This window comes from Capsicum annuum, chromosome 2, assembly GCF_002878395.1.
Source record: "Capsicum annuum cultivar UCD-10X-F1 chromosome 2, UCD10Xv1.1, whole genome shotgun sequence".
Taxonomy (NCBI): domain Eukaryota; kingdom Viridiplantae; phylum Streptophyta; class Magnoliopsida; order Solanales; family Solanaceae; genus Capsicum; species Capsicum annuum.
Window position 1 is genome coordinate 123981398 of NC_061112.1, and position 12219 is coordinate 123993616.

At 28.1% G+C, this 12219-nt stretch overlaps 1 protein-coding gene across 1 annotated transcript; it reads left to right on the plus strand.

Annotated features, from left to right (window-relative positions):
* Nucleotides 1–2195: 2195 nt before the first annotated feature.
* On the plus strand, nt 2196–4022 carry LOC107861171 (probable inactive 2-oxoglutarate-dependent dioxygenase AOP2). The gene is made up of 3 exons (XM_016706538.2): nt 2196–2623; nt 2753–3077; nt 3673–4022. The coding sequence occupies exons 1-3, from the start codon at nt 2253–2255 to the stop codon at nt 3928–3930; spliced, it is 954 nt and encodes a 317-aa protein (XP_016562024.2). The 5' UTR covers nt 2196–2252; the 3' UTR covers nt 3931–4022.
* Nucleotides 4023–12219: the final 8197 nt, after the last annotated feature.

A 12219-nucleotide genomic window follows, 5' to 3' on the forward strand; every position in this document is an offset into this window, starting at 1 on the left:
ATATATATATATATATATATATATATATATATATATATATGCTAAAATCGATATTACTTTTACTATTTATGAAATGAGGTAAAAGTTACATAACCGTATAAACTAACTATAGTAGATTAAGAGATGTAGTAATAGCTAATTATTTTTTTTTTAATCCCTTTCTAAGATCGAAGCTCCACCTTTTTTTATTTCTTGGTGACTCAATCGCGAAGGATGTTTATAATTGATAATTTTTCTATTAGGCGTCACTTTAGAAATGAATAAATATTTCAAATGGTCATTGATCAAGTATGTAAAATTATTTAACAAAATCATTAAACTTAGTTATGCATCAAAAAAGTCACTCAACTTCTAATTTTGTATCAATGAGGTCACTCTCAGTGACTTGCTCATGCAAATCACTCTACAAGATTTGTCTTAAAAAAAATCTTATTTTACAAATCAAATTGAATTTTATGTCATATAAACATTAACACGTCAAATAATAAAATATTAAAAGACCCAATATTAAAAATTAGATCCACTCGCAATAACAGATAAAAATATCAACTCAAACTCCCACAATAATAAATACTCAACTAATATATATTGACGGTGTAAATATTTTTTTGCATAGTCAGATATTTTGACCGGCAATAACAGGTAATCAACCTATTACATCCTTATTTGTCTTTTTTTTTTTCGTTTTTATATTTTTTAAACAATCCTTTCTTTAGTTTAGGTTCTAACTCTTCCATTCTGTGTCTTGTCATATGCGCCTTCTAATATTTTCATTTATTGCTTGGATCATCTTTTCAACTCCCAATCAAATATTCAGAGATCTATTTATTCATTAGAACTCTAAATCATAGTATTTTAAATGGGAGATTTATTGTAGATCTATCACTTCAATACTTTAAGTCCAAATTTATTTTTGATTGTTTTTACAGAATACATTTGTAATTTCAATTTCAAGCAAGCTTAGTCGTTTAAATCCTAAAATTTGAATACAATTTAACCAGTAGCTTTTTAAGGGAAGTATCAAATCAACAAATACAAACAAAATAAAACCGATAGAGTTTAGAGTACATTGTGTGTTATTCTACTTTTTAGAAAAATTTGTGCAATTTTGAAGGTATAGTTTGATTTCCAATCAACGCATTTACAATGTCTTGCTAATGATACCCACATTCTCTTTTTGTGAGTGTTCGGTATAAATATATTTTTTTATAAAAAAAATATTATTTTAAAAATATTTTTCATAAAAAAATATTTTTATTTATTTTCTTATGTTCAGTATGCAAGTAAAAAATATTATTCAAAAATAACTTGTATATGATTTAGATCACTATAAGAGGTGGGAATATGGGGTGACAGGGTTGGAGCTACAGGAGAAGGGTTAAGACAAGGTGTATTAGAGAGCGAGGAAGCCCCAATGGATGTGAAATTCATTGGTAGAACATAATTTTTCTCTTTTCACGAATTCATTTTCTAAATTTTTAAAAATTTTATCTTCCTTAAAAAAAATCATTTTTTAAAAATTTAACCTATCAAATGTGAAAAAAACAACAACATAGTACTGAACACACCATTTGTTTGTTTAAACTTGAGTTCTATATCCTTGTATTTGCTAATTCTCCTTACAATTCATTCCCATAAATAAAATCCTTTAAAAGTTATTCAATTTTATGACAAAAAAACTTTAATAATTATGAAGACGTACCAAACAAGACTAATTAACGTATCATTAAATTAAATTAATTATGCAATAATAAAAATATTACGTAAGTTATATTTAATAAATTAAATTTACTATTTTTGTATCATTGGTTTGCCAAGACTTAGCACAGCCTTATGCAATTAGTTTAAGGAGAGATCACACATGATAATTTTGATTATTATGATTAAGATTATTAAATGACTTTAGGTATGGACAAAGTTCAAAAGATAGGATAATAATATAAGCCCCCACAAATTCCTACTCTCCATTTTTTTATTTGCTTACTTTTCTTTTTTGAAGTCAATAAATATAAATTTTAATCAACATTTTAAAATGTATTTCTTAATTAAATTGAAAAATAAAAAATTAAAATATATACTACTTTTCATATAATTTTTGAATATCTAAATCTTAATTCTAAAAAATTAAATCAATCTAGTTTAATTTGACTTTGAAGCTTAGTTGACTCATGAATAATGAAGAGAGCGAATAAAAATTAATGGATGGAATAATAAATACCCACCAAATGAACGCAAACATCTTCTAGAAAACAATGGGTTCTGAAAAGATCAAACTTCCCACTATAGATTTCAATTTCACAGAGTTCAAGTCAAACAGTGCTCAATGGATCTCAACAAGAAACAAAGTCTTCAAATCTTTAGAAGAATTTGGGTGCTTTGAGGCTTTGTACGATAAAGTTTCATGGGAAATGAAGGTAGCTTTGTACAATGAGTTAGAAAAGCTTTTTGATTTTTCGTTGGAGACCAAAATGAAGAATTATCGCGAAGAGTCATTACATGGCTACTTGGGACCAAATCCAAAGATGCAATACTTTGAAAGCTTGTGTATTGAAGATGCTTTTGTTCCTGAAATAGTACAATTCTTCACCCAAATTTTCTGGCCAGAGGGAAATTCAAATTTTAGGTAATTTTTCCACTTAGTAATTATTCTTCGTTTCACTACTTATACACACATCGCTGTATGTATATAATTATCCCTATATATTATTTATTATTAATATGTTCCTATCACTAAAGAGAACTTCCATGGCAGAAATCTTGTGCAGAACTACTCAAATAACTTATCTGAATTAGACCAATTAATCAGAAGGATGATTTTGGAACGTTTAGGGATGGAGAAGTATATAGAGGAGCACATGAAATCAACGCATTATCCTCTTCGTTTTTCCAAGTATAAAGCACCTCTATCCATTGATAGCAAGCTTGGACTCGTTTCTCACACTGATAAGAATGTTTTAACAATTTTATGTCAAAATCAAGTGAATGGATTACAAATTCTCACCAAAGATAGCCATGAGTGGATTGATGTTGAAATCTCACCAAACTCATTCATAGTCATCTCCGCTGATTCTTTACATGTAAGTGCCTTAATTTACATTTTGGATTTAATTGGTGTGCCTTTAATTAAAGAAACTAAAATATTGTTTCTCTCAACGTCATAATCGTGGTATGAAAGTGACATGTAAAAGAAAATTAAGCTATTCGGTTGTCTTGGCAAATTTATTGACTAAAATAACTTTGGTATAATCTTGTAAACTTATGATGTACATGTGTAGGGTCATGGTATAGATGATATTAAACTTCATCTATTGTTTAAGTTGGCAGACTAAAGAAATTCAAAATATAAAGAAATAAATATACGAAGATATGTGTTAATTCGACATCAACTATGTAAACATAAAAATAATTTTGACCTAAAATATATCATGTAATTTTTCGTTAAATAACCTAACTCCACTTCTTGTGCTTAACATTACAGTGCAAATTTCCTTTCACTTTATCAATAGATCTTAAACCTGAATATATGGTACTAATTCCTCTTATTTTTCGGGTTGCTATCCTATTTTTCATGGACAAATTACCTATAATAGTATGACATTTGTAAAATTATTGAAGTTTTCTTCAAATGTTATTGTTGCTAATATTTGCAAAACCACTATTCTATTTTTTCAGGCATGGACAAATGGTCGAGTGCATTCTCCCAAGCATCAAGTAATATTGTGTGGAAATATGGAGAGATATTCTATTGCACTATTTTCAACATCAATACCAGGTTACATTATAGAGGCTCCAAAAGAACTTGTAGAAGATGAAAAGCACCCTTTACTGTATAAGCCATTTGATAGTCTCGAGTATATAAAGTTTTGTGCTAGAACTGAGACAGGCAAGAAAGCTGAAAATACTCTCAAGGCTTATGCAGGCAATAATTGATTTGGTGATGTTATTATTTTATATTTATAGAAGAAGCTACGTTTGTAATAAAATTTTTCAATCTAGAAAGATTGCAACTTTTTGTTTCTCAATGTTTTGAAGTTTATGATAGTCAAACAATAAGTTCAACAGAAAATTATCCCTATAGTATTATTAGATCTAAAATAACAAATTTTAGCAACACTTTTAGATAATTGCATTAATAGCAATTTAGTTACAAGTTATAGCAACTTATTAAAAGATATATTATTTTAATTGTATTTTCAAAATTTGTTTTTAATTATATAATTTAAAATCAGTTCCACATTTATAGGGTTGTAATCAATATTCCCTTAAATTGTGTATTGATAATTATGTTAACTATATATTATTTTTATTTAAAAGATTACACACTTTTATCAGATAACTTTATTGAAAGAAGATTACGTGTAAATCAAATTAATGTTCCAAAAGAGTATCTGAATCATCTCTCTCTATTCAAATACTCAACCTTTCAAAATTTTATTGAAAATTGTTTCTCCATTAACTTACTCAGATAATATTTATAATCTTCCCTTGAAAATATAAGATTGAGAAAAAAGTGGATTTCATATAATATTCATCTTCTTCATTGAAAATAGTGGGTTTCAGATAATAAGCATCTTCTTTCCGAAAAAACACAATTATTTTCATATTATTTTTACAGATTCTTTAAATTATCAATGCATGTACAATTTTTGTTTCATAATAAGAGTTATTCTTGTGTGTGTAAAAAATATTTGATTGTATTGATTTTTTTAGTTCAAAATCTGTATAAATTATTTATACAAATTGTATGCTTTTTTTATTTTTTTTTATTTTAATTTGAGTGTGTTTCCAAAAGATTTGAAGATTTTCTTGATACAGTATATAATAACATACATTTCCTTGATACATTATGTTATTACTTAAACTATATGTTTGTTGCAACAATCAACAGATCGTCTTCCAACTATCAAAAGTTAAATATTATTGTATTTTTACGTTCTTATTTTTGTATTTGTAAATGTATGTAGGAGCGAAAAACATATAGTCATTGGACATCGTACATTAAGGTTGATGTTTTCGATGATCTTATGTTAAGATGGAAAAAGGAGTACTTTGAAAGGTTTGAAAATTCTCCGTCCGGGCATTTTTTGAAGATACAATAGCTTAAAGTGCAGTTTAGTCCTGAAAATGTATGAAATTTGAATGATTATAAAGTGCACTTTTTGTTGATTTGTATGAAATTTGTATGTGTGCCAGTTTAGTCCCGAAAATGTATCCTATGAATGTTAACAGTTAACATACCGTTAACACCAACAACACTTAAACGACCATAATCTTTTTTCTGCAAAACGACCTTAACAATTGACATACCGTTAACATTCCATCTTCCTCCATACATAATAAGAAGTGAATGTACCCTTTCACCGTTCATTAGTTTGATCAACTTCAAATATATAACTGAAGTGTTTAAGAAGCATAAACGAAAATTTGATAGAAATTAGAATTTCGTAAGATGAGAACAGAAATACGTTTATGGTAAATACGTTTAAGATGGTAATTAATTATATGAAAACTGTTTATTGAGATATTTAAGGTGATGAAGATATCTGACAATAACTGACATCCCTATTTTTGGGATATACGAATCTTTTTTTCCATATATATAATTGATATTTTCTTTTAATTAAAAGGAAAAAATATTTTTATTTTTTATTTTTTATTTTTTATAAGATTTGCTATAACTTGAAAAAATGAAAGTTATGCTATAAGTTGTAATTTCCTATCTAATAATTGTTATGTACATTTTTTCCCCTAAGTTCAACATGCTTAAGCAGTGGGCCGGTGTAACACCTAATTTTTTGTCAAAGCTAAAGTTTTATACCATTTTAATATTTAAATATTTTTTTTAAAATCTAAATTAGATATTTTAATTTTATCTTATTTTTACTAAGTTTGTTTTAAAAGATCACATTTTATAGTTATGTTTTTATTTGTTCAAAAGAAAAGAGAACTTTTTTAAAATATAATTTCTTTTAATTTAGATTTTAATAAATAAGCAATTGTGAAAAGGGACGTGGCTAATTTCATGGCCAGGTGCATGATGTGTCAGCAAGTGAAAAATTAGCACATGAGGACTGGAGGATTATATCAAGAAATTGAGATGTCTGAATGACAGTGGGAAGTAATTTTATTATTTTCTTAATTATATTTCATTTTAGACTAGTTATAAAATTTTCTTAATATAAAAAGTTAATTAACTAATATTTTTCATCTTTTAAAAAAAAGGAAAATCCTAAATTACCCTAACCTGCTCCCACAATCCCACTTTCCCTCACATCACTTCCCAAAACTCCCCATTATCCCATGCGCACACACACTTAACGGTTGTTCAGTTCGAACACACTCAACGATTCGATGATCACAAGAGAGTTTTTAAGAAGAACAATGTTTTCAACTCAAAAAAAAATTGTCTTTACCCAAGAAAAAATTCAGGTATTTGTAGCCATCAAGGTGTTGCTTCATGAAAAGAAGCAATGGTTCAGAAATGTGCACCCCTTCATAAAGGTGCAACTCTTCGGAATGTCACAACCCATTGGAAGGTCATATAACCATTCAATTCGAAAATGTGCCTATTCAAATTGCATCATTTCTCTTAGTGTCTTTCCGAAAAAAAAAACACCTTTTCATTTTTTATTCACACCTTTTAGTAACCCAACATTGACCATACTCACTCAACTCCCTCAACTGCAACAACACCTTAATCTATAAATACACAACACAAGACAACATCAAAAGACATAGACAAAGCCATAGTAACCAATGACTTCCTCATTTTTCAACTCCTCTCCAATCATTATTCTCTCAAATACTCATCCAAATGGCATTGTTGACACCTAATTTTTGTCCTCCACGATTAAATTTAATCATGGGTTTCTTCAACTTTAAATAAAATTACAACATTTACTTTATCCGAATAAAAAGGAGCCTTTCAATATATAATCTGGGCAATTTTTGCCATTTTAAGTAAAGATTATATATTATCGCATTTAATTATGTGAAATTATATAATGTTGTTACTTAAATATTTATTCTATGGAATATCGGATTTTAATTAAGGATTATCTTGAAAATAAATATGATGATTAAAATTTTGATTTAAATGTAATTTGTTCTTAAAAATAATTTATTTGTAGAAATACTTGTTTGATTTTATTAAATCAAGAAGCCCGGGATTAAAGGAAGGATTAATTCGAATCGAATTTCAATTCAATTTATCCATTCTATTAGATTTGATCATAATTGATACTAAATTGACAACAATTGCAATGCAATTGACCAATTAACTTTTAATTTGGTCAAAATTTAAATAGAATAGGCTAAATTTTAATTGAAATTATTTTTTTTCTATAACCTTTAATCTAATTGAGATTATTTTTTCTAAATAATTCCTAAATTACCAAAATTTTAATTTAATTAGGGTTATTTTAACCCAATTAAATTTAATTGAGGGTTATTTTAAGGAAAAATCACATGAATATACAATTTAAGCATTAATATTACAAAAACTATCTCTATTTTTTTTTTTTTTTACAAAAGGTATCTTTAATTTACAAAATCTACCACTAAAAACCATTTTTCACAGCTGACATATGCGTGTGTGGTCCTCACTGATATTTTAATGTGGACATACTTAAGATTTATTTTAGAGATTAACTTTAATTAAAGTCATTTTCCTTTCAAGTAACATTGACGTGGCGTTTGTCATCAAAACAAAAATTAAAAAAAAAATAGTAGGAGTATTTGATTATAGAATTTTAAAGTTGGAATTAGAATTTTATAATTTTATGGTGCATGAATTGTATAGAAATTGATGTATGAATTATATAAAAATTGGTGTATCACCAGCTTTATGGTGTCTGAATTATATAGAAATTGGTGTACCAACAGTTTTATTGTGTTTGCATTGTATAAAAATTGGTGCATCAATAATTTTATGATTTTTGAAATAGTTAGAAATTGATATATTAATGATTTTATGGTGTCGGAATTATAATGAGATTGGTATATCATCAATTTTATTTTAAGGTGTCTTAAAAATTGGTGTATCAATAATTTTATAATGTTTGAACTCTTTAGAAATAGGTGTATCAATAATAATAATAATAATAATAATAATAATAATAATAATAATAATAATAATTTTATGAGTGTTTGATTAGAGAATTTTAAAGTTGGAATTAGAATTTTATAATTTTATGGTGCATGAATTGTATATAAATTGGTGTATGAATTGTATAGAAATTGGTGTATCACCAGCTTTATGGTGTTTGAATTTTATAGAAATTTTATGTTGTCTATGAAAATTAGTGTATCAACAATGTTCTGGTGTTTGAACTATGTAGAGATTGGTGTATAATAATTTTATGGTTTCTAAACTATATAAAAATTGGTGTGTCAATAATATTATGGTGTCCAAACTATATAAAAATTGGTGAATCATTAATTTTATGATATCTAAAATAGAAATTGGTGTATCAACAATTTGATGGTGTCTGAACTATATAGAAATATGGTGTATGAAATTTGTATTGGATGCGTTTGAATCAACTAAAAAGTTTACTACCATTAATGTTGTTTTCTCCTCAAAAATATTAAAAATTAATGTCATTTAAATTAAATAAATAAAATTTATAAACAAGAAACAATATCAAATAAATGTGTTGAATGAAACATCTATCAATTAAAATGGTCATGACCATTGCTGAGCAAAGATGAAGAAAATTATGTAACAATATTTATTATTTTAGAATGGGAGTGAAGAAATAAGAAGAATTTATTTTGATGGAGATTGAGAAAAACTCGGATGTTTGATATTCATTAAATTCATGAACAAAGCATAAAATATAAGAAAAGAAAACCGAATTGCTTTATAAAGGGAAAGAGAATTGAGTATAAGATCATGCTAATTAATTGGTATTTGAATTTTCCTTCTTTTTTTTATACCTTATTTAATAGGTTTTGTTAGTTTTGTAGTGGTATATTTTATAAATTAGAATCTACTGGTATATTTTATAATTTAGAATCTAAATATGTATATTTATGTGATTTGACCTTATTTTAACTCCAATTAAATCTAATTGGGGTTATTTAGTACTAAAAATTACACAAATACACAACTTATGTTTCAATATTACAAAAAATCTCAACTCCCTAAACATATTACAAAAATTCAACATATACGTAGAATGCTATGTATATGTCGGCTATGTTATGTATATTAATAGGGAAAGAGAATAAAGTAATTGAAAAAGTGGGAGAGAATGTAATTAGTTTCAAAAGGATTGGTATTTATGTTATTTATACTATTTAATAACCCCAATTATTAAACCAATTCAGCAGCCCATCATAACCAATGAACCAACTCCCACTTAGTCTCTCTTTAACAATAACAGCCCAACCTACCAGCCCATTTTCTTTTCCTTCCAGCGGCCCAACATCAGCCAATTCCAGGCCCAAGATCCGGCAGACCTGGCCCAAACTTTTCTTCCCCTTTTTATCCATCAACAGCAACACTCCAATATGTAGGGGTGTGCAAAAATCGAACCGACCGATAAATCGAACCGATAAAAATGTTATTGGGTTATTGGGTGAACGATTTCTTATTGGTTTTATAAAAAAATTTATTGGGTAAACAGTTCGATTTTGGTTTTAGCTTATTGGGTTATCGGTTAAACCGATAATCCAATAAGGATACACTAAATTATTGTTTTATCCCTGTTTATGTTATATATATAAAAATCTCTCTCTCTCTCTCTCTTTATATATATATATATATGTATATGATATGCACTACTTATTCATAATTCAGTGATTCACAAAGTATTAACCTATTCAGGACAACAAAGATATAATATAAAACTCGGCTATTGTTGCATTGAAAAGCTTGAAGCATTTATAGCTTACAACAATTAGGATTCTAATTTTTTCCTAACTAACATTCAGTTCAAGTTTGAAGATTCTTGTAAACTAAAATGCATTGCGTAGGATTTTGGCGGTAACTAAGATTTCATTTTTTTATATTAGTTGTTTCTATTTCTATTTTATAAGTATTTTCTTATTGGTTAAACCGAAAAATCGAACCGTTAAGGACCAAAAACCGATAAGAAAATATCTTATTGGTTGGTTATTGATTTTACATATTTAAAAATAAAAATAACACATAAAATCAAACTGAACCGACCGATGCACACCCTACCAATATGAATAAATAACATACACGAAAAACAACCAACATCCACGATAACACCACCAGCAACAATACACGGTATCACCCTTAATCCGACCTACCAACGACGAACCGACCCGTTTGCGATCCAATCGACTCAACTGCGATCCGTATTTTAATCCAAGCCTCAAAGTTCTAGAAACACCCAGATGGCATTTCAATCCAATTAAAGGTACAGATGGTACAATTTGATACCAAATCCACCTCACGATCTTATTCCTTTTTCAAAATTCGATTTTCCCAATTCCAAAATTACCAAAAACACCTCTTAAATTCATTGTCCCACATTGGTGGAATGAATTTTTTCTCAACCCCAAAATTCTTATATAAATCCCTTTCTTAAGCTGAAAACCCTAAGTCTCGGAAGGTGGAAAAGAAGCCTTTTGACCAAAAAGACTTGAAAAAAAATTATTGTTTTTTCGAGCAAGGGAATTTTTGTTAGAATTTCTCGTAGTTGAAGTTTAGTCAGCTTAATTTTGAGTTCTTCATGGTGGTTGATTCCGATGATAGGCTCGTGGTTTCATTTTGTTGCCCCGAAATAGGTAAACATATTTTTCCCCTTTTAATTTTATCGTCACTTTCTCCTTCATCTCGTTCTTAGTATTAGTAGCTTCGTAGTTTAATAATAATGTTGCTGGGATTGTTTGTTGTAGAGGCTATGAAAGCCATAGGTTTCTTTTCGTGAAGTGTTGTTTATGCCAAGTAGATGTTCTTGTTCTAGTTTGTATGACTCTGTTCGTCTGGTTTTCCTCGTTTTAGTCTTATTTCGACGTAACTTGTTAGTTCTAAATCTTTGGCTATGGAAAACAGTTTTTGCTAATTTCACATATTCTCAATGTCACCCTGTGTTCATTAAAAAGGGAAAAAGAAAAAAAAGAGAGAAAAATCTTGACATGCTTTTGGGATTCAACAGTGCTTAAGGGTAGGTATTAGGTAGACCGTTTGCATTTTATTTGATTGCGGGAGTTTGCTAAAAGAATAAAATTTGAATGTTTGTTGTATTCCTGTGTGTTATTCTTGATGTATGAACGTCTCATTTGGTTCTAAAATTATTTTTCTTTCAATTAAGATTATATTTTGTTTCATGGTTACATTCCGTTAAGTCTATTCAAGATGGGTTTGAGTGACTTATGAAAAGAGATAAGCATTTGATTGGCTAAAACTTCTTCATTTTCTCGCCTTTTCTTATTTGCATATCGAGAAATAATTTGTAGCATCTTGTCTCATGCTTAAATCTTTCGAAAAAAAAAAAGTTGAGCTTTAGCGGCTTAGAGCGTAACTTGGTATATGCTGAATACCCAATTTATGGGTTGTGTGTTCTTTTAAAGTTCATTTGTTTGTTGACATATCTGGAATAAAGACATTAATCAAGCTCCGCTTATTTATTTATTTTTGTTTTCTTGATCCCGTCTCTCAAACTGTAATTTTCGTAGCTAAATAGAATAGTATGTGAAGGATTTAACCATGTCGGTTCCCTTTGATTCTCTTGTGATAATTAACTTCAAGGCTTGAATTTTTATTCTAGATGAACACGATTTCAAGAGGGGTTGTTTCTTTATGTTTGAAAGTAAAGCAGTAATATGATTTGTCTTTCAAACTTAGCTTGCTCATGTATTTCTTTGGATAGTCTGGTTTAGCCCTTTCTTTCTTTTTTCGGGAAGAGTTTGCAATTATGTTGGTACAGAAGAGCGATTAAAATTGTATGAAGTTTAGCCCAGCAGCTTTCTTAATGCTATATTTGATTCATGTGACTTTTGACCTATTTACCTTTCCGAAGAGTATTTATAAGTTTAGCGATCCGTGATGCCCTCTTTTTTTTTTTTTTTTTTGTGTGTGTGGTGATATGATTGCTTAATCCTTGCAAATTATATGCTAGCCTAATGGGGATTTTTCCCATGTCGAATTTCTTATCGAGTCAAATCATTCGCATCCTTACTTCTTATCGAGTAAAATCATTCGCATCCTTACTTCTACCTTATTTCAGATATATGTTAATT